The sequence below is a fragment of the Notolabrus celidotus genome, chromosome 10, assembly GCF_009762535.1.
Source record: "Notolabrus celidotus isolate fNotCel1 chromosome 10, fNotCel1.pri, whole genome shotgun sequence".
In the NCBI taxonomy this organism is placed as follows: domain Eukaryota; kingdom Metazoa; phylum Chordata; class Actinopteri; order Labriformes; family Labridae; genus Notolabrus; species Notolabrus celidotus.
The window spans coordinates 32019425-32046613 of NC_048281.1; the positions used below are offsets into that span (position 1 = coordinate 32019425).

General features: G+C 43.8%; 2 protein-coding genes across 5 annotated transcripts in view; one reads left to right on the plus strand and one right to left on the minus strand.

The window, feature by feature from the left end:
- Window positions 1-6475, plus strand: part of rnf17 (ring finger protein 17) — a 24926-nt gene extending 18451 nt beyond the window's left edge. For 2 of the 4 annotated variants that reach the window (XM_034693549.1, XM_034693548.1), the window contains exons 25-37: window positions 30-555; window positions 762-873; window positions 2579-2742; window positions 2847-2966; window positions 3104-3184; window positions 3284-3403; window positions 3480-3536; window positions 3707-3817; window positions 5113-5236; window positions 5343-5478; window positions 5630-5816; window positions 5929-6061; window positions 6234-6475. In XM_034693549.1, the coding sequence (XP_034549440.1) occupies window positions 30-555; window positions 762-873; window positions 2579-2742; window positions 2847-2966; window positions 3104-3184; window positions 3284-3403; window positions 3480-3536; window positions 3707-3817; window positions 5113-5236; window positions 5343-5478; window positions 5630-5816; window positions 5929-6024 (1834 nt within the window). In that variant the 3' untranslated portion in view covers window positions 6025-6061; window positions 6234-6475. The remainder of the gene's footprint in view (window positions 1-29; window positions 556-761; window positions 874-2578; window positions 2743-2846; window positions 2967-3103; window positions 3185-3283; window positions 3404-3479; window positions 3537-3706; window positions 3818-5112; window positions 5237-5342; window positions 5479-5629; window positions 5817-5928; window positions 6062-6233) is intronic. The other 2 variants (XM_034693551.1, XM_034693552.1) reach the window with 2 other exon arrangements.
- Window positions 6476-6699: 224 nt separating this feature from the next.
- cenpj (centromere protein J) lies at window positions 6700-26793 on the minus strand. Its single transcript, XM_034693553.1, has 19 exons — window positions 26662-26793; window positions 25782-26208; window positions 23586-23712; window positions 23328-23477; window positions 23054-23198; window positions 22843-22948; window positions 14713-15531; window positions 12012-12867; window positions 10711-10843; window positions 10450-10615; window positions 10142-10273; window positions 9483-9620; window positions 9264-9363; window positions 8985-9157; window positions 8793-8882; window positions 8072-8212; window positions 7631-7715; window positions 7416-7536; window positions 6700-7302 (listed from the first exon to the last, which is right to left on the minus strand). The coding sequence occupies exons 2-19, from the start codon at window positions 26172-26174 to the stop codon at window positions 7110-7112; spliced, it is 4068 nt and encodes a 1355-aa protein (XP_034549444.1). The 5' UTR covers window positions 26175-26208; window positions 26662-26793; the 3' UTR covers window positions 6700-7109.
- Window positions 26794-27189: the final 396 nt, after the last annotated feature.

The window sequence follows — 27189 nt, forward strand, 5'->3', positions numbered from 1 at the left end:
TTTCTAAAGAGTGAATCTGTTTCTTGCAGAGATGCTGGCGATCAAAAGCCAAAACCTGCTGATGCGCAATCACCAGTGAGCGTGACACACACTCCTGGTCCTGATGGAGATAAGGCAGACACTCTCCCACCTCCTTCCTTGCTCCCTGTCCCCTCCAAATCCCCCGTCATTGGCCCTCCCACCCCCACAAAACCCACCCCCTGCACCATCATGTCTGCTGAGGCTGATGCACAGTCTCCAGTGAGCATGGCACACACTCCTGGTCCTGATGGAGATAAGCCAGATACTCTCCCACCTCCTTCCTTGCTCCCTGTTCCCTTCAAATCCCCCGTCATTGGCCCTCCCACCCCCACAAAACCTGCCCCCTGCACCATCATGTCTGCTGAGGCTGATGCACAGTCTCCAGTGAGCGTGGCACACACTCCTGGTCCTGATGGAGATAAGCCAGACGCTCTTCCATTTCCCTACCTGCTCCCCTTCCCCCCCATATCCCCCATTATAGGCCCTCCCACCCCCCCAAAACCCGCCCCCCGCACCATCATATCTGCTGAGAAGGTAACCTCACACACGACACACTCACACAAGAAATAATCACGACACTAAAGGAGAGTTTATACAATCTTGGGCTTGCATGGTCACAATGTAAAGAGTACATCTGAGTTAGCACATCTCTCTGCTCTGTGATTGCAGTAAAATGTTAAAATAATTCTCTATAGCTCTGTTTTTGATCTGCGTGTGTGTGTGTGTGTGTGTGTTTACAGGTGAAGACTCAGCTGTACCAGCCCCCAGAGCTGCCATGCCTCGGTCACATCCAGATCAATGTTTCTGCCATCGGAGAGGACGGATATATCTACGTCAGGACAAAGAATGCAGGTTCATATCAGAGCAAACGACTGGTTTAAGAAATTTGGCAGCACCAGTTCAGCTCATTGGTTCGATTGCACGCCCAGTGTTCAGAGAATGTGGTAGCCCAGGTTCAATTCTCACCCTCAGCTACTTGCTGCATGTCCCCCTCCACTCTCTCTCCCCTGTTTCTATCTCTATCCACTGTCCTGTCCTCTCTTTGAAGGCATTAAAAGCCTGAAGATGTTGGTTTCATTCGTTAGAAACAGAAACTTGATAATCGGCTCATCATATTCTGCCTTCTAGAGCTCCTGGATATATTTTTCTATTGCGTTAAGAAAACTCTCCAGTGCCTCAAAACAAAGACAATAAAGTAAAAGCTTCAGTTCTATTTTCTATCAGTTGTTGTTAAATAGAAGCAGAAACATAAACAGTGTGATGTTTAGATTTCTTGCTTTATTCTGCAGGTTTTTTGCTTCAGCTTAAACTTTTCTGCGTCTTTGCTTTTATGAACGCTGGTCTCTTCCACTTTCATGTCTGCTGGATTATGGTGACATCCTGTAAATGCACGCCTCCTCTCAGAGTTTAGATTTTTTATCACTAACTTTAAGGCACTCATCATTGCTGACTTTATGAACGTGTTGGTTGGTCTTCCTCGTTAGCACGTGGACTAAAACTCTGGCGTATCCTTATTCATAAGTCTATCTTAAATCTGCTTCCTTCATACCTTCTCACCGTCATCAAGCAGAAGATTACAGGGACTTACACTCTCCATCCCAGGACCTTTTCTTAGGGCAGAACTGAGATGGGTAAAAAGGCTTTTAGATTTGCAGCTCCCTTTACATGGAGCGAATCACAGAAAGAGCTGAAGCTAAATGAACTCACCAGGCTCTCACTGGGTGATTTAAGGGGATGCTAAACAAATTGGAGGTAGACACTGACACTGGGCTGCAGACATAGACTGTATAAAATATGTACGTAGTATCCGTGACGTCACCCATCTGTTTCTGAAGAGCTGTTTTGAGACCAATCGGCTGCGGCAGCCATATTGCTTCTGTCGAGCCAGTGTGACGTAAAGAGGCGGGCTTTGAGCCTCCTAGCCAACAGCTGCAGTGTTCCCACAGGCAGCTGTGCCTCTCATTGGAAGACTGGTAATCTCAATATCTTCGAAATTGCCGAATTAGAAAAAAATTCACCCCCCTCACAGTGAGAGGACATCGAGAAATTAGCTATTCAGACTACACTCATCTTTTGTACCAGGCTGTAAACATGTTTATTAATGCTGCAAAGATCGTCTTTTCCCCATTCATGTGTATGTGACTTCCGGTACTTCCGGAGCCAGCCTCAAGCGGATCCTCGATGAACTGCAGCTTTTAACACTTCCGCATTGACTCATAATTTTAGACCGGAGGTTGCCACTTGGTTGCAGATCTTCTACATGATGTACAATATGTATGATGTTGGTTTATTTGGACACTCATTATGGTGTTTTATTCTGTTATGACATGTATTAAAATGTCCTCTAAATGTCTTGTATCATGTTTGTATGTGTGACTTCTCTGTTAGAAACTCTGTAAACTGTGCTGCTGTTCATCAGCTGCTCTGATATCAGTCTCTGTTTTTTTGTCTGTTTCAATGCAGAGGAAAAAAATGGAGGATGAAACTAGCAGTGAAATACATGCCTGCTGATTTTTGACTGTATGTATTTGTGAATGTGTGTGTTGCTGTGTTTCAGAGTGTCAGCTGAAGCAGCTCAGGAAGAGGATTCAGCAGAGCATTAAGACATTACCCAGACAGAAGCCCTACACCTGGAAGTCGGTGCTGGGCTGTGCCGTCATCGGATCTGACATGTTGTGGTATCGAGGACAGCTGCTGGATGTGCTGGGAGGATACGTGAAGGTCAGAGTGAAACGATTTGTCCCTTGTGTTTTACTTTTTTTCTTTTGTTTGTTTTCTTTTTGTTTAAAAGTAAATGTTCATGTCTTTCTTATTGTTGTTTCTAGGTCCAGTATGTGGACCACGGCCTGGTGGAGAACATCCCGGTGGTCCACGTGCACCCCATGCTGCTGTGTGAGGACGTTCCTCAGCTCTGTATGCCCTGCCAGCTGCACAGCATCAGCCCTGTAAGTGTTTCTCTGTGTGAATATCAGTGATTCAGCTCAATGAGTGCTTCTGCAAAGAATTAGAAAATGAATCTTGATGCAATAATTCTTCATTCTTCGTTTTGAATCCCTTCATTCTCTCTCTGTCGTCTCTGCAGGTCGGAGGTCGGTGGCAGAGAGACGCGGTGGCCTTGCTCAGGGAGTTGTTGCTGAATCGCTGTGTGGACATGCAAGTCATGGTAGAGTCACACACACAACCTTTTAATGGTACCACACCTGAAGCCTTCAGGTGGGGATGTACGATGTACTGTCTCATCCTCAATGTGTGTCTGTGTTAGGAGCTGCCGTCTGACCCGAGAGCACCGCTCCCAGTCGAGCTCTTCCTGGACGGGATGAGCCTTAGCAAGATTGTGAGTCACCACGAGCGCACCATAGAGCGGACCGCATCAGAACTGAAGGTTTGTGTGTCTGTTTGTTTTTGGTGATGAAGCAGCGCCTCAGAAACCTTACAGAGGAACATTTGTGTCTCTGCAGGGATCCTACACGATGACTCCTCCACCCTTCCTGGATGATTGGGACATTGATACGGAGGTAAAGGTTTTAGAATTAAGACATGTGATTTGATTTCCTTCCATCAGCCTGCTGGATTCCTGAGTATGTATTTAAAGCATTGCATCAGTTTTCTGTTTGGGAGTTAGTTTTGCAAAGAGAACGTTGACTGAGACTGAGACACAACTGAGGCTGATGATGTTCCTCTGTAGGGTCTGAGGGGCCCAGAGGAGCAGATGCTGGGGCCCTACAGCTACCCAAACCTGCCACAGGAGGGAGAGCACTTTAAAGTCAGAGTGAAGCACCTGTGGACCCCGAACGAGGTACTCACCCACCACAAAATAAATATTAAACTCAATGAAGTCAGTTTAAATGAAGACACAACGGTGCAGAGATCATTCAAAGGTTCAAGGTTCAAAGGTTTTTATTGTCAATTTTCACTGTATATACGAGACATACAGGAAAAACGAGATGCTGTTTCTCTCTTCCAGCTTTTAAATATCTAAGATTTTAATATAAAACACAGTTTTATAAAAACAGCCTATTTACACAGTGCAGGTAGTGCAGTGACAGTTTAAAAATGGACAATGAAAATGAAAATAGATAACAGTGCAAATGATATTAAGGTGCAGACAGTATTCAAGATAATATGCAAATAATAATGGAGGTAGTGAGTGGAGTTCAGCATCCTGACAGCCTGGTGGAAAAAGCTGGGCCCGGAGGCTCCGGTACCTTTTCCCTGAAGGCTGGAGACTGAAGAGGGAGTGGTAGGGGTGGGAGGGGTGGTAGGGGTGGGAGGTGTCACCAGCGATGCTGATGGCTCTGCTAGTGAGGCGGGTGTGGAAAATGTTTGTGAGGGGGGGCAGAGGAGCACCGATGATCCTGCAGAGTCTTTTGGCAGGAGGCAGTGCAGCCACCAAACCACACAGCGATGCAGCCAGTGAGGACGCTCTCGATAGTACCTCTGTAAAAGGAGAACATGATGGGGGGTGGGACTTGTGCTTTCTTCAGTTTGCGGAGGAAGTAGAGACGTTTTTGAGCCTTCTTGGCCAGCGATGCAGTGTTGTAAGTCCAGGAGAGTTCATGAGCTCTTAATATCTGAAACAATGATTTTTAAAAAGGTACGGTCCACCAGATCCGTCTGATAGGTTTCTATTCTAGTCAATGTGTTAACTTCCACTGGATCCGCTCCGTTGCATTCCGGCTGCGTCTCTGATCCGGCAGGTCAGAGACCTCCGGATCAGATACTCAAGACTTCTATTTGTGCCGGATGCCGGAGCACGACGCATCAATCTCAACAGAGCAGATGGAGCGGGACAGGAAGTCAGGTTTCACCAAAACAAAATGAAAACATCCGGTTAATTTTCAGAATAAAACACTCTGTGTTATCACCAGATCGTATTTCACTTAACTACAACAACAAACCAAAGTCATGATGAGAGGAGCCAGGCCTGGAGTCAACAGGTCAGAGGTTTTCAGAGGACCAGAAAGACAACATGGATGAGGAGAGGAGGAGGAGGAGAATCCTTGATTCAGGGATTACCGCAGGAAAACCTCGGTCACATGAATCCAACTGCCCGACCGGTGAAAGTCTGATGTAACTCTGTGTGTCCTGCAGCTGTTCCTGTGGCCTCTGGTGGGAACAGATGACCTGGAGGTGTACGGAGAGACTCTGGATGCAGCTCTGACCAGAATCAATGAGGACATTGACGGTCTGCCACGACTCACCAACTTCCCTCACGGTAACGTTTACTCTCCCCTCTGTCAGGCTCAGATAACACTCAATGAAAATATAAGTGATTACTGATACTGAAGTCTAATAGTCCTGGTTTTCAATGTGGTCCCCAGGCGGTCCGTGTCTGGCAGAGTACAGTGATGGGAAGTACTACCGGGCCAAGCTGATCAAGATCACCAGCATAGAGCCCGTTATGCTCCTGGTCCAGCACGTGGACTTCGGCTCTGATGACACTCTGCCTCCCAGCAAGTATGAACATCACACATTACACAAACAACCTCTATAACTTATCATCATTCACACTGTGGAGCATCAGGGACAGGAAGTGGAAAGTGTCTGATCACCAGGTGGCGTTGTTGCATCATGTATGTGTCTCTGAGAGTCCGTTTCTCCCCATCAGGCTGCGTCAGATGCCGGTTGAGCTGCTGGGTTTCCCATCACGGGCGCTGAAGGTCAAAGTCGCCGGCTTCAAGGCTCCCAGTGTGAAGACGGAGGAAGGGATGCTGCCCTACAGCCCCGGGTGGAGCGTGAAGGCTACGATGGCCATGATGGATCTGCTCCACAACAACATCACCGCCTCTGTCGTGGTAAAAATCAGAAGATGCAAACACTTCCAGCTGGTTGTTTGAGAGTTTATAATCCCATGACATGAAGAGAGATCTGGATTTTATAAACACAGTGTGATTGTTGTCCATTCAGGCGAGGGATCCTGAGCTCACGGTGCTCCTGTTCAACGAGGGTGGAGACCTGGTCCATGAGTCTCTGGTGAGCCAGGGACTGGCTGACTTCATGTGAAGCTGAGCAAAAACAAAACCTCCAGACTTCAATTTAAGTAAGTTTTTTAAACACCAAACTGTGAAGATATGAGAGTTTAGGTAGAGTGAGTCACTTCATGTTGAGGTCGCAGTCTAACAGATAAAATGGATTCAAGTTTAAGAAGTGTGATGAGCTTTTATGTGACTTCAGCTTCTGTTAATCATCCTCTCTTCTCTCTCTCTCTAAAGGTTCTCTCCTGATCATGTTTTCTGATCTTCATTTCATTCTGTCGGCTCTTCTAGTTTTATTTTTATGTTACAGAAGAGAGTCTGTTGTTTTAACGTCCTGTATGTTCCTGTGAAGCAGCGTTTTAAGTTTGACTGTTGTGTTTGAGTGAGTCGAGATGACTCAGCACTTTCTGTTCTGGTCTCCTGACTCATGTGAGGCTGATTGTTTGTGTGAAGATTAAAGTCTTTCCACGCTGACGACATCTCTGCTGGTTTTTCCTTGTGAATGAAACTTTGAGATCTTCTGCTGCAGAGTTTAACAAGTCATCAAAACAACAATCTGTGATTTAAATAAAAAGATAAAATTTATTTACAAAACATTTACAGTCCACTAAGAAAATAAATATGTATTCAACATTTTTACAGGTTCAAATAATTGTAAACAAACATAAAAACACCACATGGAGGTGGATCTGATCCAAACCGCTTTCATCATTCCCAGACCTTTACTGAAATCAGAAACTGAGTTATGTTTCAAATATTCAGATCATGAACTCAGTGTAGTGGTAAAGCCCCTAAACTAAAAATATCCTGACAGAGCCAGAGATGAAGAAGGGATTTTTCTGCAGAGTTTAGGACACCTCTCTGTGGTGTCAGAGTCTCACTGCGTCTGAAACACTGAAGGTGTTCTGATGAGTTCCTCTTTACAAAGTGAGTCTCCTTAAAGTCTGAAAAACATGAAGCATAAATAAAAACAAGCCGTATTCAAAAAGGCTTCTTCAAACTCATTCACCGCCTCTGACTTTAGTAAAAGGTTGTCTTTAGGAGTAGAACTGTTCTGGTCTTAGTCTCTGAGACCTTTCAGGATCTTTAAACTTTGCATCCCCATCCGTGTTTCTACACCCGGTTGTCTGCGATGATGTTCCCGTCTTTGTCTTTGATCCTGAGCCGTCCCGTGGGGTAGCGTGTTTCCTGCCTCCCGTCCGTGTAGACGGTCTTCACGGTGCCATCAGGATACTCTCTCCTCTTGTAGTCGGCCGTGTGGATCTCCCTCTGGCCCGTGTTGAAGTGGATCTCCTTGATGCCATCCCTGAGAGAGAAAATCACACCCAGTTAGCATTCAAGGGTTCATTCAGTACCATCCTTGCAGACTCTGTACTGAAGTTGTTGTAAGTGGATTTAGAGATGTGTTTTTTAACTTACGGGTTGACTTGTATGATGGTCCCGTCCGTCAGCACGCTCTCCTCTCGGCCGTTAGGGAAAAGGTTTTTGATGGTCTGATCTGGGAAGGTGATTTCTTTCCGGCCGTCTGGGTAATGTTTCTCTGGAGACCAAATATGAGACAGCGATGTCAAAGGTGTAAACAATGACAAGCTTGTGTGTAGTCATACTTTCACTGCCTGATGATCGTCTCTCACCTGTCTGGTTGTTGGGGAAGTGCAGGACCTCGATGCCGTCAGGGTAGGTGACGTGTGTAGTCTGGGCTTCAGCGTAGTAGTAGATCTGAGCGTGAGGAGCAGAGACATAAAGAGAGTTATCATTCACAATAGTTCAACTTTCACAGCAAACACATGAAGAACAACAAACTTTCCCTTTTAAAGATAAAGAGATCAATTCATAAAGACTTTCCCTCCATTATTATAGAAGCTTTGACTGAAGGCCTGTAGCTTTTCTGCAACCCTCTTTCCTAAACCTTCAAAAACAAGCATTTCTACAACTATTATCAGCCTCAGAATATTTTGAAAAGTGTACAAGAACAACTACAAACATCTTTTATTAACCTGACTAGTATGAGAACAACTACTCAGGCTTTGTTTAGAAATGATCCCAAGAAGCATTGCTGTGTCTGAACTTCTCACCACTCTCTGGTCTGCTGTGACCTGCTTGGTGTCTCCGTTGAAGAAGGTCACTTTGACCGTCTGTCCGTCTCCTGAAACTTCCTTCTTGGTCCCGTTGGGGAAGGAGATGAGACGGTCGCCGCTCGCCAGGACTTTCTCGATCTGGAGGAAAAAAACAAGAGCAGCTGTTTTTAGTCTGTGAAGCACTTTGTGAGACTCTTTATTAAAAAAAATAAAGTTCACTACATGTTGGAGTGTGTGTTTAACATGGTGTTATTTGTGTGTAATTCTGACTCTGAACACCAGGTGGAGCCTTGGCCTGTGGTTTGCATAAAGCTGAGGCTCCAGCTGATGACTGCTCTCAGGTGTAAGTGGTGGAAGTTTTTTGTGTCTGTTTTACTCAGACGTTTAAAGATGGAAATAATCAGAATCACATGAATCCAAACTTTAGTGACTCCCTGGATGATGATTTTTGTTTTTTCAACCTGGACTGGTTAAACAATCCAGATGGAGTCCCGAGGAAATGCTACATTCAAATTCATGCTAGTTTTCCGTGGCTACCAACCCTAGCTATAACACTTGGACTGAAGGCAAATGTTTTTGGTCTTTGGGAAACTTTTCAACCTTATAGGAGAAAAACAAACACGTCCTGCTCTCTGATTTCTCTGATTGGAGTCCCAGAATATTAAAAATGTCACTTTAAGACACAGAAAGCAAACGGCATCTCGTCCATCATCCTCACCTTCCCATCAGGGTGTGTGATCACCTCCTGAGCTGACTCTGGCTCCTTTGCCACGCTGCTTTCAGGTTCCTGTGGTAGACAATCTGTCCTCTACAATGAGAATAAAACACAGTAGTTAATGATCATGTGTTGTAAAAGCTAACTGTCTTTAGAACACTGATTCTTTAATCGTCTCTTAACAACGTTTCTAACCGGGGATTGATCCTGAGACTTCTCCTGGGTTGGCGGTTTGTCCTGGCTCTTGCATGAAGGAGGAGGAGGAGTCAACTTTTCCTCTTTCCTCCTCACCGGGAATAAAGAGGAAGAGGCGGAGGACGAGAAGGAGATGGGCAGTGATGGTTTTCTCAGGCTGCTCTTCATCGCTGCTGCAAGTCGAGAGAACAGTTCAGGAGAACAAAAATGCAGATGCATGAATATTTGTGTCATTCAATCAACGTGATCTCAGTCTGAAGTCTGAAAGTCTTCACTGACCTGCAGCGGCCTGACTGCTCTCCCTGCAGCTCTTCCCTGAGGGTGCAGCCGTGATACTGAGAGGAGGACTGCTGCTGCTCGCTCTGGAGTCGAGAGGACTCTGAGGACGCAGAGAGGAAACCATTTCGTGTTTGCCATCATCACAAACATGTATGATTGAAGAGAAAACATCCTGAATCAACAGTGAGGAAGGGAATATTCATATATAAACATGCTCACAGCAAACTTCACTCCTTTGGTTACGGATGAGACGTTGCTCTCAGACACTTTGGGACCGTCTTTAGATCCTTTGTCCGTCTCTGCGTTGACCGGACTTCTCTTCCAGGCGCTGAGCCGAAGCTTTTCCAACACTTTGATCTGAGATGAGAGGAGACAGAGATCTTTAAATCTAAAAATAAATACACAAACATGACAATAGCTCCAGCTAAGTCATCTAATCTTGAAGAAAGAAGTTTGCTTTCTTGCAGAGCTGTGCTCATAAAGACAGCGTGTTGTTCCTCTGAGTCAAGACCACTAAAAGTTAGGGGGCTGGTTTCTGAGAGGACAAAGACACTTTATTCCTAGTTGTAGTCCCCATTTATTCCACTTATCAAAACTGGATCTAGATAATGACACTCAGACCCTGTCCTTGTATTTAGGAGCTTAAATCAGTGTTTGTCACAGGGAGACTTGAAGCTACAGCTGAAACTGGTCCGGATGCAGAGGAGTGGATTTGTGAGCTCTGAACCTGATCTGCAGATTCCATTAACCTCAAACAAAACTCAAAGCAGGCCTGACTAGCTCTCATGTAGTTTGATGATAACATTGTTTTTAAATATGATTGGGACTGCAGGTGTAAACAGGACACAAAGGTCAAAGGTCAGAGGTCAGGTGGTCACCTCTTCCTGAAGAGAACCGTTCTCCTGGTTCAACGTGTCGACCTGTTGCCGCAGTCGGCCGTGTGTGGAGGCCCAGCGGCTCTCCCTCCCCCTCAGCTCCTCCTGCAGGGAGCTCAGCTGCTGCTTCAACACCTGGCAGGGAGGACGGAAACAGATTAAAGGGAAGTTCCACCTATTTTAAGATCTCACACTTAATAATACAGGGATTCCACAGAGCAGGGCTTTACAGCTTTACTACATCGCCTGTGCCGCACACTTTTTCTAGAGTCACATTCTAAAGATGCAAGGTAGATGTGTCCGTCTGTCACCTGGATTTCTTCTCGCTCCTTCTTGTCGGGCACAGCTCGGGCAGCCGACGCGTGCTTCTCAAACAGTTTGCGTTCCCTCTGAAGCTTCCTGTTCTCCTCTCTCTTGTGCTCCTCAAACTTGGCGAGCTCCTCGGCCTTCATCTTCTCGAACTCCAAACGCTCTTTCCTAAAAAAAATAACAAAAAGTGGACATGAATCCTAGAGGTGAGGAGAGACAAATGCTTGGTCCCTTAAAGTATCACCATGTTGCAGATGTATCACCTGAGAGCTTCCTGGTTCCTCTCGTTCTCCTGTCTGAGTTTGGTGAGCGCTGCGTTCTCCTTCCTGAACCTCTCGATCTCGATCTCCAGCTCCACCAGCCTCTCTCTCAGCTGTCTGGACTGGACCTGTTGACCTGCGGACAAAGACACAAACACAATCACATCAAACTCAAAACAACAACACAGAGAAAATATCTGAGCCTGAATGTCATCATCCTCAGACTCCTTCCAAACAGAGCAGGTCTAGACCGTACTCTATGTTCTATTATTAACAAAGACCCAACATGAAGACAGGATCAGATCCAGTCCCCTCTTACAGACAGGACTCAGTCTGATCTCATCTTAATCCACCATGAGCAGAGCACTTTGCAGCATTTAGCAAGTTACAGTGGCAAGGACAAACTTCCTTTAACAGGCAGAAACCTCCAGCAGGACCAGATCATTGTCTTCTAAAGTGATGATGCTTGGTGGGCCTTCATGGCATCTATGATTCAGAATTAAGGGGAGGGTTTATTCTCTTTTAATCTGTAGCCAATCAAAATCAGTCTTTTCTGACAGGTATGTTTCGGCTACAGGTTTTTATAGACCTGATAGATCCAGATCCTCTCGGTCCTCAGTGCCTCTCTATGGTTTGTTTCCTGGAATGTATTTTGTGTTTTTGAGCGATTTCAACATAATCATGAACAACTTCGATAAGAGAGTGGTTGTACGAGTCATGAAGCAGGCTGACTCGGTTGTACACCACCTCACCACAACCACCAACAACTTCAACCTCTCCATCAACAATGCTTCCCTCACTCTGTCCTCACATTCACAAACTCTGTATCAACTTTGACTCCCATCTCACTCTGGAACATCACATCAACCACATCCCCAAAACCGCCTTCTTCCACCTAAAAAATATCACCCTTCTCCGTCCATCTCTCTCCTTCTCCACCGCCGAAACTCTGTCCACGCCTTTATCACTTCCAGACTCGACTACTGCAATAGCATCCTCTACGGCTTTCTTTCCAAACAACTCAACAAACTACAAGATATCCAGAACTCTGCCACCCACACTGGCTCCCGTGACCACATCACCCGTCCTCCAAAACCTCCACTGGCTCCCTATCAAACAGTGAATACATTTCAAAATCCTCCTCCTCACCCACAAAGCCCTCCTACCTCAACGACCTGCTCCACTACCCCTACCTTCATTCTGATAACACTCGTGTGGGACGTGTGATGAACTCCTGTTTCCACTTTCACTGCGCAGTGACAGCCTGTGATGTTTCAAAGACTGAAAGTGTGTCTCCTCCTCACCTGACTCCTCCTCTGACTTTTTGGACTCCAGAGCAGCAGCAGGATGATGATGAGGATGATGAGGAAGAGGAGGAGGAGGAGGGAGAGGTGCATTCTGGGTCTTTGGCTTCAGAGAGGGGAACAGCCTCGTCATGAGCTGGGAGGCCGGAGCAGGATTTGCCTCCTGATTGGCTGACCCAGTATCCGTCTCCACAGCTTTGCCCGCTGCCACCTTCCTCTGCAGAGTCCGCTCCGGAGGTGAGACTCTGCTGGCTGTTACCCTGGAAACTGGGCTGTGTCCTCTGCTGTCACTGGCTGAGCTGACTGCAGTGTCCTCCAGGTCGTTCCAGGTGTCGTTGTCATCGAACACGACCCGGCCCTGCAGCCCGTCTCTGTCCTCTATGAGAGTGGACTCGTCCGTGTTGCTGAGGACGCTGTCGCTCTCGCCGTCATCGACCTGAGAAGCCGAGTCTCTGCAGCTGTCCTCGTCTTGATAAGACCGCTTATCATACGGCAGGTTCGGCGGGGCAGGAAAGCTAAGGGTGCTGGGTAATGAAGGTGGTTTGACCGCCACTTGCTGGTCTTCAAATTCAGAGCCGTCACAGGATGAAACATCAGAGTTCACGTGGTCGTTTCCTTCCCTGTGGTCACTTTCACGTTTATCCTTGATGCTCGGTTTGTCCTTGAACGCATCGTCTCTGACTCTCACCACAAACACTTCAGAGTTCACGCCGCCGCTTCTAACCACCAGACAACCGCTGCTGCCGATGCTGCTGCGTCTCTGAGGGGCGCCTTTAGGAGGGGACTTGATGGGGGTGGAGGAGAGCCGTCGTGGGGGGTGACCCCGGGCCGCCTGCAGCTGGTCCATCTGAAGAACCTGCAAGAGAAGAGACGCATGCATCAAATATAGGAAGACGTGTTTCATTTGAACAAACTCTTACAGTTCACCTCTCTCTTTCCTGATAAGAGAGGGAACTTCATGTCTCAACAAAAACAATCGACTGGTCTGTGATGTTTCATTATCACACGGGTCTTTAAACTGGCTTTAAAAACTTGAGTCCTCTACTCCTCCTCTCTTTCTTTGAGAGGATTTCTTTTAAACCACCAACAGCAGAGAGATGAGAGGAAATCACGAGAGGAATCTGTGATGACTTTAAACTAAAGTCCCCAGTCAGAAAAAAGAGGGGTCCTTGTGTCTCGTTCATCCTCTTCCATTATTATAATCATTGTATCAAGAACATTCATTTAGTGGGCGTGGACTTGCCCTACTGGTTAAGTTACACCCCCATGTAGCGGGCGGCCCGGGTTTGCATCCAGCCTGTGGCTCCTCTCCCACATGTCATTCCCCGACTCTCTCCCAGTTTCCTAAACTATCCACTGTCCTCTCCCTCCATCAATAAGGTCCCAGGTCGTTATTGTAAATGAGAATTGGTTCTTAATTGACTTACCTGGTAAAATAAAAGTGAAATAAATAAATAAAAGGTGTAAAAGCCCCAAAAAAGAAAAAAAAAGGACAGTAATTTATCTAGTAATCTATTTATTTCTTTAGATTTTTAATTTATCTTTCTACTCTTACTTATTTTATTAATTTTACTGAGTTGATTTTATTTTATTTTGAAGTATTTTTTAATGATTATATCTTCCATTTCTGTTGTTTTCTGTCTCTCTGTTCTTTGTGAAGCACTTTAGGCTGCATGCTTGTTTGTATAAAAGGTGCTTTATAAATAAAGTTGAGTTGAGAAAGGTTAACATGGAAAATACTAACTAGCACAGCTCTGAAACTTAAAACAGCTAAAGCTAAACACACAGCAAAAATATAGAAATGTACAAAATAAAACATATAATTTAACTAATTGAATTTATGAGTTGAATTGTATTTGTTTTATATTATTAGCATTATTTTAAACCTGTTGGTCATTATTGTTATATTATTTTTGTAGTCTCTGTATTTATATGTTACAGCTGTATGCTCTGTGTCACTCTCCCTCCATCACCTTCTACTCTGCAGGAGCCTCCTAAAACAAATTAAGATTAGATCAAGTCACCAATCTTGATCTGGGCCCTACATTTAACCTTGTGAAGTTCAAATGTGATCGCTCTCATTCATTTGTTGTTCTGTATTTGTCTTCTTGTGTCTCCTCTCCCTCATCATTGGTTCTTGTGCTAAACTGTGCTGTTAGCCTACATTGTGATATGAAATCCTGTTTAAAGCGAAAGGTAATCCAGATTAGGAAACCTTAAAAAGTCTTTGTTTGGATCACACTGATCCAGTTCAGTGTTGTTATTAAAAAGTAGCACAAAGTAAAATGGATTAGCCTACTCCGGGCAGAAAAAGACGGGATTGTTCTGATCCAGATTAAATTAAACAATTAATCAACCTGGCACCGGATAAAAGGGAAACAGGCTCTGATTCTTCAAGTATAATAGCAGATGATTGGCCACTAGGGGCGCTGCAGAAAGTAGCTCAAATACACACCAACAAAGATGAGTTTAAAGGAAGGTCTTAACTAAACCAGGCTCCAAGTGTTAGAGAGAATCGAGCCTCAACAAGGATCTAAAATGTGCTCTTCAGCTCTTTTCAGATTTTCAGATACGACATTATTTGATCATTTGTCATTAGGAAAATACAACTGTCTGCTTTGAAATGGAACTGCTTGATTTTGGATTTCACAGTAATCGATCATGACACAAACAGGAATCTCTCCTGAGCTGAATCAATCACCTTCATGACGAAGGAGGAGTTGGAGGAGAAGGACAGCTCCTCGGCTGCTTGCTCCAGAAGCTCAAACTCTCCCAGCTCCATGTTCTCCAGCTGCAGGTCGCCGTCCCAGCACCGCAGCTTCTCCTGGAACGACAGCTCGAACGATTCCTGGGGAACCCCTCCTCCTCCTCCTCCTCCTCCTCCTCCTCCTCCTCCTCCTCCTCCTCCTCCTCCTCCTCCTCCTCCCTCTCCTTCTGACCCGGTTCCTTCCTCCGCTGATTCTTCCCTTGAGCTGGAACTCCTCTCTCTGGCAGCCTCCCTCTCAGTCCTGACGGTCCCGGTGAACACGCCCACCTGTTTGGTTACAGGGTTCGGCTTCATGTTGGGACCACTGCTCCGAGAGAACGCCTGAGCTGGCGGACCCCCCTTCCTGTTGTTCTCCTCGTGTTGGCGTTGTGAGTCCATTTGAAGGGGCTTCTGTGCGTCCGTGTTCAGTCTCTGATGACTACCAAGAACCTTAGTCCGAGCCGCTTTACTCTCCGCTCTGATGTCCTGAGGAGGGGAACTGACACCTTTCAGTCTGTTCTCCTTGTTGAGTGAGGCGGTTTTACGCTGCACAGGAAGCCTCTGGACCCCGTTAGACCCGCCTCTCTGGAACGATACAGGCTCTGACTTGCTGCGGGACAGGACTCTGGACTGGGGTTGTGGTTTAGGATCTTTCTTTATGTCTGTTTTTGGTGAGGAGGCTTTTCGGTTGTTGGTAAATCTGGAGAGGCCCTCGCCTCGCTTCAGGAAAGCTCTCTTTGGAGGAGCGTGTGCGGCTTCAGCTCCATCTTGGTCCTGTAGTGACGACGACACACAAAGTGAATGATGTGAAGTGAAAAAAGACAGAAGAGATGCATATAACAGACAGCAATCAGCCACCATCTCCAGGATGTGGAGAGGATTTTGTTGGAAGAACATAACAGTGGTTTGTTTTTTCTTTACATCATAAACTACTTAGTGCATATTCATATTTTGTAAATGTACCAAAATGGAAGAGTGCATGTAGTAGGGGTATGAGTAGAGACGAAAAAGGATTCTTGGTTATGAATTATCAAAGAAATGATTCAGGGTTATATCTCTGTAACCAGACAAGGGAAAATATTCAACATGAAGACGATATTCTGTTACAGTTGCAGCAACCAACAAAGCGGTCACCAGGAAACGATTCAAAAGACTCAACTTGGGGGGGCGCTAGTGAGCGACAAATGGAGTGAGACGTACTTTTCAGGGCTCCTGCAGAATCCTTACTAATTACATATTTAAACAACACTAACATTCTAATTAGCCCACAAAAAGCTCACATTATACCACCTATCAATCAGAAGAAGACAAAAGGCCAGTTACATCGACGTGGATGGCGTCAAATCTGAGAAAATACAAATACAACGGTCCGTCCAACTCAAGGCCCAACACCTCCTCGGAGAAGAGTTCAGGTAACCCCGCGCTGACCCCTCCCTCACCAGCGGCAACTGCAAACATGGATACCGCATCAATTAAAGCTGATATCCTCTCTTCTATAAGGCAAGACATATCCTCTGCAATAAGAGAGGAGTTGAAGAGAGCTCTGGCGGATGATTTTGATCACATACGTCAAGAGATAATATCAGTTAAATCCGAAATCTCAAACAACACAAGAGCAATTCGTGCAGAAATGGACCATGTGAAAGCTAATGTCACTGCCGTCGAGGAGGGACTGTCAACATGGTCCGACGAAGTTGTAACGGTACAAAGCACCGTTACAGACCTCAAGAAACAAGTGGAAGATTTGAAAGAAAAATGTGAGGACATGGAGGGGAGAATGAGGAGGGGTAATATTCGGATTATGGGGGTCGCCGAGCGACCAGGATCAAGCTCTCCCACAGCAGTCTCCGAACTTTTGAAGGAAGTTTTCCAGATGGAAAAAGACGTGCTGGTCGAGCGCGCACACCGCAGTCTGACACAGAGACGGCCGGGAGACAAGCCGCGCGTAATCATCGCCAAACTACACAACGATGGAGATGCTATGGATATCCTGAGAAAAGCCCGTGACCGCGGAGGTCAGCTTAACTACAACGGCAGTCCAATCGCTATATTCCCGGACTACACAGCCAACGTTGCTAAAGCCAGGGCGGCCTTTACGGATGTCAGGAAAATGCTTCGAGGAAGAGCAGGGGTGCGTTATGGAATACTTTTTCCAGCCAGATTCCGCATCTCCCACAACAACGAAGAGAAGGAGTTTATGGATGCTACCAAAGCCATGGACTATGTAAAGAGGATTGTCATCCCAGGAACGGAGATGGACAAGTGACAAAACGTACCCACATCATGCTTAGATAGGGACACGGACATGTCTATAAACGGCACCAACAGCTCTATAACGCTGGTTCGTATTGACAATTTAAACACTTTTGCATTTGTTATCGTTGTGCTTTGTGGTTATCACTTTAAACATAGGCTTGGTGTAATGTGGAAATCCCTTATGGATGCTTAGTGTACGGGTAAATCAGCGCGCTCTTGCGCTGTATGTGTGCGCCAAGTTTGGAGACATGGAGGTCCACTCCTGTCTGAGCTAAATTGATTATCTAGACGAGTATTTATCCATACTATTTAACAAGAGACGTAGCCATACAGCTCACACTTAATTTCTTGGTAATTGCCTTAATTTTATTGTTTCCAAATGCCATGGTTATGCCTAAATTTCACTTTTACATTAAGCCTACAAGTTCAGTATACTTAGATAGTTGGAATATTAAGGTTACTGTGTTGTTCTCTTTTATATGTCTTATTTGGTGGTTCTGCGGGGAACTGAATTGTTCTACGCTTGGTTCTATCACCAATGAAAGGCAAGGACTTTGCAAGACTGTTCACACAGCTGCTAATTTTGACTAGCAGTCTGTGCACCTGCCCCTTTAGGGCTGACCGGACACTAACGCCGGCTATGTTCATTGTTCATCTAGTTTTATGTTCAGTTCTACCTGTACAGATCCCAATGTTCCCCAGGGATCCTACCATAATAATAAGAGCAACAAAGAAAGATATTTTCTACATTATCCTTTTTGAAATGTCTTATGTTACTGGATAAATACTACAGTGATTGTAATGTCGTATCCTTAATCACTAATTATTCTACTTACACTGATTTAGCTGTATCTGTACGTTTACCTACATATGTATTTTATCTTCTTACTTTTTTTAGATGCACTGCTCCGCCATCACTACCTACCAATAATTCTGATAATACTTACCTTAGGCCACTCACTGACCTGTACTCAAAAGAGCATACACGATACCAAATACTTCCTCCCACCTTTGATCACTCCTCCTGTATTTTTCTCCTCCTTTTATCATACTGCGCAATGGCAAAAATAATGTTGAACCCGCTTCTTATCATAAACCATGGGTCCACTTAAGGTTATAAGCTATAATGTCAAGGGCCTCCACAGTCCTATAAAGAGGAAGAAAGTCCTTAATCAACTGAAAGGAGTCAACTGTCAGATAGCGTTCTTACAGGAGACCCACCTTTCAGAAACAGAACATGAAAAACTAAAACATTCTTGGGCAGACAAAGTGTTCTACTCATCACACCCTTCAGGTAGAAAAAGAGGAGTATCTATTTTAATACATAGACAGGTTAACTTTGCTCCAACCGCTGTCCATAAAGATCCTGAAGGGAGATTTATTCTCGTAATAGGATTTGTTGATGGAATACAAGTAACCCTTATGAATATATATGCTCCAAATGAGGATGAGCCTGGCTTTATTAGCAAGATCTTTAACACAATATTATCGCTTAGCTCTGGTATCCTACTATTGGGAGGGGACTTCAACTGTGTTATGTCCCAGTTTATGGATAGACAACCCTCCCCAAAAACTCCCACTTCAAGAATGAGTAAAATGCTTAAACACCTATCTATGGAGTCGGGATTGGTGGACATCTGGAGGAGTAGGTTCCCCAGGGCTAGAGATTATACCTTCTACTCACACAGACACTCATCTTACTCCAGAATCGATCTTTTTTTTACCCCCAAAGCAGAGTTACACAGGATAAAAGACATAGAAATTTTACCAATTACTTTATCTGATCATGCACCTCTTGTAGTACTATGGGATATTGGCCACATGCCAACATCAAAACAATGGAGATTTAATGCATCGCTTTTAAATGATAAGGAATTCATCTCGTTTGTAACAACTGAGCTGGAATTCTACCTCGATACAAATGTTTCACCTGAAACCTCACCACTCACTATATGGGATTGTGCTAAGGCTTATATCAGAGGTCGTATTATTGCATTTGCCAGCATGAAAAAGAAGAAGAGGGAAGCAAAACAACGCGAGTTAGAAGAAAATATAAGACAACTCGAACAACAACACAAAAAAACACCAAACCACATTATACTTAATGCTCTTAAAAACACTCGCAGAGATCTGAATAACTTAATCACAGAAAGGGTCGAAGTAAATTTAAGGTTCACCAAACAAACATATTATGAAAATGGTAATAGGGCAAGCAGACTGTTAGCACTAAGACTTAAAAAACAGCAGTCATCTAGAATAATACAGAAATTAAAGAGTGATAATTTAACTCTCACAAAACCGGATGAAATTTCAGAGTCCTTTGCTAAATTTTATAAATCTCTGTATGAAAATAAGGACACCTGTACAGAAAATGACGAGCTGTCAAGTTTCCTGAAAAATATTAAGTTAAATGAGCTTCCTGAATCCATGGCGAAAGAGCTCGATGAACCAATCACAGAATGGGAAATACAACAAACAATCTCTACACTAAAAAATAATAAAAGCCCTGGACCAGATGGCTATGGTAATGAATTTTACAAAAAATTCAAAGATAAATTGTCACCCTTATTATTGAAAGCTTATCACCATGCCCTACAATCAGAAACTTTGGCCCCCTCCTGGAAGGAGGCGACTATAGTTGTGATACACAAGGATGGTAAGGATCCTACCAAATGCGAATCATATAGGCCCATATCACTGTTGAATACAGACCTACGTATATTAACAACCATTCTAGCGAGGCGTGTCAATAAAGTTATCACAAAAATCATTCATCCCGATCAGACCGGGTTTATTACAGGTAGATACTATGGTGATAATATCAGAAGATTACTTAACCTAATGACTCATCCAATAGTCAAGGACAGAGAAGCGATGATACTATCTCTCGACGCCCAGAAGGCTTTTGACCGAGTCTCCTGGCAATACTTATTCCAAACACTGAAACGTTTCAATTTCGGTCCAAACTTTATTAGGTGGATACAAACATTATATTCCAACCCACAAGCAGCAGTTAAAGTAAATGGATTCTTATCAGACAGATTCAATCTAGAACGCGGCTACAGACAGGGCTGTTCTTTGTCGCCCTTGCTGTTTGACATTAGTATTGAACCATTAGCACAGCTTATCAGAGATGACAATAATATAAAAGGACTGACGATAGATGACGAGCAACATAAATTATCATTGTATGCAGATGATGTGCTTTTGTATTTAACTGAACCTTCAACAACAATTCCATACTTAATGGACCTTATCTCAACTTACGGATACTTTTCAGGTTATAAAGTAAATGTGGACAAAACGATGGCCATGGATATTAGCGCTAAAATTCCACAAACAACAAAACTCCATAGTGGATTTAAATGGCCCAAGGATGGCATTAAATATCTTGGTATTAAAATTCCTCTAGTGCTGGAGAATTTATATGTGGCAAATTACAAAAGCTTGATTCAAAATATTAGTAAAGATTTGGACCGTTGGTCTACACTTCCCCTTTCTATGTTAGGTCGTATTGAGAGTGTACGCATGAATGTGCTTCCTCGGCTCCTATACCCATTTCAGATGTTACCTATTGAAATTCCTCAGTCTACATTTGATAACTTGGATAGGCTTATTTCAAAATTTATATGGCAAAAAAGACGACCAAGAATCAGACTCAAAACACTACAGTTATCCAAACAACACGGAGGACTGAATGTCCCGAATTTCAAGTATTATTACTGGGCTGCACAGCTAAAACCTTTAACAATATGGATTCAAGATTCTGCATGTACCCGTTGGCTCAATATAGAAAAGAGTTCATGTGCTTGGCCCCTGAAGGTCCTGCCTTTCATGGATGTATCTTTTAAAGAAACTGACATGGGTGAATGGACTAGAATGACATTAAAAATTTGGAAGAAAGTAAAGGCTTCGTTTGGATTACCCAAAGTAATTTCAGCATTAACAGATATTGGATACATAAAGGACTTTGTACCCTCCCGTATAGATACAGGCTTTAGAAAATGGTCGGAATATGGGCTCACTAATCTATACCAACTCCATAAAGATGGCAGCCTTAAGTCATTCGAACAGTTGAGAGGGGAATTCATTCTTCCAAACACAGACTTTTTCAGATATTTACAGCTGAGGAACTTTTTAACAAAACATGCAGAATGGGAGAGAGTTATGAAACCATCCACAATAGAAATATTCTTGATAAATCTGCTATTAGGAAGCGGGGAAAGGAAATTAATACGTCATTTTTACCAAATATTTGTAGACATGAATTTCAATAACACATTACATATAAGGGAGCGGTGGGAAACCGAGATGAATATTGATATTTCACAGGACTTATGGGAGGAAATATGCTCAGAGGCACATCTAGTCACCAACTCAAACGTATGGAGGGAATTTAAGTGGAAGGTAATATCAAGATTCTTTAGGACTCCAGAAATAGTTGCCAAGATGGGCTCATCTCACTCAAATCAGTGCTGGAGAAACTGTGGTGCACATTTGGGCAACCACACACACGTATTCTGGACATGCCCCAGAATAAAAACATTTTGGGATGGTGTTTTCGGGAAGCTAAAAGAAGTGTTCAAACAAGATTTCCCAAAGGATCCGAGAGTTGCATTACTGGGTGTAACACCACGGGGAATTGAAGGAAGAGCCAAAAAATACCTCCTACAAATACTGCTGACAGCAGCAGTCAAATGTATCACGATTAAGTGGTTAAAACCGGAGCCCCCGTCACTCAGTTTATGGATTGAAAAGGTTTCTGAAATCCATCTGATGGAAAAGATAACATACTCAGTGAGGCTACAGAGGGATGTGTTTGTCGGAAGGTGGAGCCCTGCCTTGAATGTGTTGGTGGAGTGATGTGCTCTTTTTAGCTTCTTTTATTTATTCACTTCTTTTTATTTTTATTTCTATTTTTTCCTTCATTTCCTTTTCTATTATCTCTCTACATATGTTTTATTTACTCTTATTTATTAATTCATTCATTTAAAGGTATGTCTTCTGTGTTTTGTTTATTTTCTATTATATCTTATGTAACCATATAGCAACAGATACAGTAAAGATGTATAAATGAATGTTTAACTTGCCTAAACCAAAATAAAAACTAAGTTAAAAAAAAAAAAAAAAAAAAAAAAAAAAAAAAAAAAAAAAAGACTCAACTTGTTACTCGTCTTATATTCTCCATGTTTGGAGTTCTATCCAGTTGATCTGGAGAGAGTATGTGTCGGGGGGCGGGGGGTTATTTGTTGTTTTGTATTTCATATTGTCTGTGTTTTTTTGTTCCTTAAAAAAGGAAAATGTACCAACTTCTAATTTTGGAAATGATTGTTTTTCTGTGAGAAAATCAATAAAAAAATGTTTGAATAAAAAAAAAGATTCGACTTTCGGGGGGTGCCGTTGGCCTAGCGGTCTAAGCTCGTGCCCCATATACAGAGGCTATAGACCTCGTTGCAGTGGCTGCAGGTTTAATTCCAGTCTCCACCATTCGCTGCATGTCTTCCCCCACTCTCTACTCCCCACATTCCCTGTCTCTCTCCAGCTTTACTATCAATAAAAGCAACAAAAAAAAAAAGCCCCAAAACACAGAACTCTAAGAGACTTTCAGAAACTGTCTGGAAATGTTGAAGAGCACAAGGATTTGGAAAGAGTTGCACACGTTCTTGGAATTCAACGATCAGAACTTACAAAGAAGACAGAACATTTTTTCTGATTTCAAAAATGTAATGCTTATCTGAAAACTACATTTTTGATGCACCAATATGACAAAGTTCTGTCCATAATCTACTTTCTAGGATTCCCTAGAAGACCCTTGTTAAATTCTCTCACCTGCTGTTGTCGGCTGCCTCTCAGCCTCTGCTCCTCCAGCCTCAGCTGCTCCTCCAACAGCTCCTCAAACGTCCTCTTCTGAACCCCGATTCCTGCCTTTATAGGTCTGAAGACGAAGACACACATTATATAAATGTATGCATCAACATGAGTTGTTAAACTCTCTCCTCACTTAATATTAAATATCAGAGAATCAGAGCATTGGCTTTACCTGTCAGAGAACTCGTCATCTCCTTTAGCTCTGTTCATCTGATTCAAAGCTTCTCTGTTACTTGGTATTAAGGTGTCATCGTGCTCATGAAAACGGCTGGCATCCAAACTCTGCTCCTGGTCGCCGTCTCTGGAGTCCCATGATCCTGCAGGAAACACAGAGAGGGGATTTATCTCCACGATCATGCCAACAATAAAATGAAAGAACGATCAGGGTTGTGTTGGCTGCTGTACTTTTAAAGTAAATACAAAAACTAAACACATAATATTCTCACCCTCTTCCTCATCCTCAGTCTCCTCATAGTTCCGGCCTCTCTGTAGCTCAGCCCGTCTCCTTGCTGGTGACGGCTCCTGTTCCTGACGGAGGCCACAGGTGGAGCCCTGTTGGACCCTATGGCAGTTCATATAGCGGCTGTATGGGGTCACTGTGTAACGACAGGTTACCGTCACTTCATGCAGCTTTAGAGGAACAATACAAGAATGAAGAAGCTAGGATTGAGTGTAAGGAGGCCGGGCACTCTGCAGCTTCTCACCTTCGGTGCAGTCCTGCGATCCATTCATCAATCCCAGCAGCCTCTGCTGCTCCTCCTGCAGACGCAGCAGCTCCTCCAGCTGGTGAGCTTTGAGCTGCTCCTGCATGTGCTGCTGCCATTTCCTCAACTGGACAAACAAACAGAGGAGAGAAGAATAGAGTATTTTGTTTTAATCTGTGATGCAGCGAACACTACAGGGGCATGATTCGATTGTGACATCCGCTCTCTGATCGCTGGATCACCTACAATGGGGCCAATCTATTTAGCTTAATTCTATGAGTGCGTTCATGTGTGCCAAAACGTCATACATAAGCAGCTCACCGGGCATCTATGCTGCTGGAGGAAAGAAGGATGAGAGTACACTGCCTGGTAAAATGGATGCAACCTGTTAGATTATCTGGATCTCTATGAAGCTACACCAACAAATTCAAAGGCGATGTTTCAAAAAGTGGTCGGATCTCTGCAAAGTGACAACTACAGACAAACTGGAGACTAATACTGCATCAGATCTGAGGGCAGTCTGGTGTCCCAAGTCAGATTGTTGCATCACTAGCTAACACTCTTATTGAAAGTATCTCTGTGCTTTTTAAGGGGGCTCTAAGACACTTAGCTGTTCCTTTGGCCTTTGTTTACAGGACCTGTCAATGTAATTAACCGGCAGTGACCTCACACCGTCTGTAATTCCTCCTCAGTGTTTGCTAATATGCTCAATCATCTGCGTCTGGCAGCCCACCACCTTTGTGCTTTCTTCTCCATCGCATGCACACACACCTCTTTCACTTAGTTGAGTATGTGCCAGCACAAATAGACTACCCTGAGGTGAACTGTACGAATGTAAGCAGGGAGAGGAGAGAGTTGGTGTTGGTCTGTGAGCACTGGAGGTGGGGATTATTAAGTAACTAAGACGCTGTGATATAATCGAAACAAGACTCTTTAACCCTCATATTAAACAACTTATATTGGTCTGATATAAGCTATAAAATAAGGTGTAGTTCAGCCTCAGACTGTCATTAAAGGCTTCCTTGTCAGATAAAACTTCTTTAAGTATCATTAGGAAGTGTCACAATGTCTTTAAGGTTTAGAAAATCAGCTGCAAAGTGATGAAGTAGACGTTTCTTTCAGCAGATTGATGAGAGCCGTCGATTGCAGGTAGCTTGAAGTGTTCATTTCCATCCAATTTGTGCACCCTTCCAAAGGATATCAAGAAAACTCACACTTAAGTCCCTCACAGATCCCATTCCAAATTTCAGTCTCACATTCAATAACTCCACTCTGTCTCCTGCAACCTTTCCTTTCAACACCTCGTCACCCAGCTCACTAAAACAGCCTTCTTCCACCTCAGAAACACCGCCCGCCTGCCTCCGTCCATTCCTCTCTTCCTCTGCATCCTTTACGGAACATCTTCCAAAGTCCTCCATAAACTGCAATACAGTTAGAACTCTGCTGCATGCCTCCTCACCGTGACCACATCACCCTTCCGTCTTCCAACATCTTCATTGGCTCCCCATCCCCTTACCCTACCGCATACAGTTTAAAATCCTCCTCCTCGACCAGCAGGCCCCTTCCTACCTCACTGACCTCCTCCACCATCACACTCCTTCCTGTAACCTGCGTTCCTCACATGCCAACCCTCCAGTCTCCACCTCACAGAACCAAGAACCGAACCTGGGGGGACAGAGCCTTCTCCATAGCCGCCCCCCGCCCTCTGGAACTCTCTCCCCACTCATATGCAAAACTGCTCTGACCCTTTTATATTCAAATCTCTATTAAAAACTCACCTTTTTAAGTAAGCTTTTCATTTGTGATTGTTTTGTTTGATTTGTGTTCCTTGCTTGTATTGATTATAAAATGTATTATTATTATTATTTCTTACAGGTGAGTCACACACGTCACAGCCCTTAAAATAAACACTGACATTACTTAAAAGTACCAGAGATGACAAGTTATGAAATGCATTAAAGCTCCTGTGAGGAACTTTCTGTTTACTTTGGCGCCCCCTGTGGACGAAGTGATCACCTCGTCTGACACCTACCCCCTCTGAGCTGTTTCAGGCTTTAAAAACTATAAAACAGAAACTGTTCAAATATTTTCTAATGGTTTTTGATTGATTTTGAGGGTCATGAAGAGGCATGGTTGTTGATTTCAGCCTGTTTCATAATCACTCAAAAACTCCTCGCAGGAGCTTTAAGTATTTACCTGTTCTAGCTTCATCTTTAGAGGCAAGTCTTGTGATGTGTTTGCCATCTCATCCAAACTGTCCAGCTCTCCATTTGACTCCCTCGGAGCAGCAGCAGGTGGTGGTTGCCCGTTCACCACCCTGTCAGCCCCGGTCCTCTCTTCTCCAGGCGACCGCACACATCCATCCCCACCTACCCAGCTGCTGTCTGCAGAGCCCGGCAGAGGAGCGAAATCAGAGGCAAAGGAGTCGTCCGGCTCCAGGGGAGGGGATCCCACGGCAGAGATGTGCCGCATGGAGCCAGCCAAGTCCGAGCAGGGTTTAAGGATCACCCCGGCTCTGGTGCTACTTGGCATCCACCTGGCCAGGAAGTCTGCTGCCTGCGAGGACTGGAGCCCGGCTGGAGATGACATGATGACGGCGCTGTCTCATGCAGGGCTCGCTAATCTGGGATTTGAGAGACAGATTATAGTGACAGGTTAGAGGTTAAACACACCGTGAATAAACTTAGAGGATGTGCTGAGGAAACTATAAATAGAGAGAAGTTTAAGTTTAAATAACAGTGAGTATCTGTTTTAAAGCCTTTAACTCCAGAATGTCACGACAGCTACAGAGTGACGGTTGGTCTGTTGGTTAGCAACAATAAACCATAATACGGCAGTAACGTTCGTAGTATGATACAATATACACCAAGGCCATTTTATACTTCATATGTCCTTATAGTTTCATAACAGACACATTTTGGTGCATTTAAAAGGCTTGCCTCCATATTGATATTCTCCAGCTGATAAAGTTACAACACATACAGACATAAAAAGTTGTTAAACGTCGAGTTAAATCATGTTGACGTGCTATTTAAATCCTTAACTACTATTAAAGTGTAAAAAACCCATGATTTACCTTCGTCATAGGTGTCACGCGGTGTTAAAGGAGGGGAAAAGTGCAATTTAAAATCATGACAAACTAAAGTTTCGAAGCCTGCCGCCATATCAAAACAAAGCCCGCGAGAGCGAAAGACAGCAATTGCATCATGGGTAATGTAGTTCAACTGCTTTTTTTTCCAACCGTTTTCTCTTTTCGTTAGTTTTAGAAAATAATTTTCTTGATTTATGCTTCCATCTTAATTGACTAATCAAAGAAATTCTCGTTGAAAAAAATTGAAGGTGATAATTGGTTTAATTTATTTTATATGAAAAAAAACCATAGACTGTAAAAAAACATAGACTGTAAAAAATAAAAAAAAACGAAAAAACTCATTTCAAATCACATCCGGTATAACGGCTATTCACAAATACATATTTCACAATAAAAGTCCCTATATGAAAAAGCTCATGGACATCAATCAATCAAGCTTTATTTATAGAAGCCTATTTTATACAGTCTATGATATAAGCACATTTCATACAAATCAAATGCAACCCAAAGTGC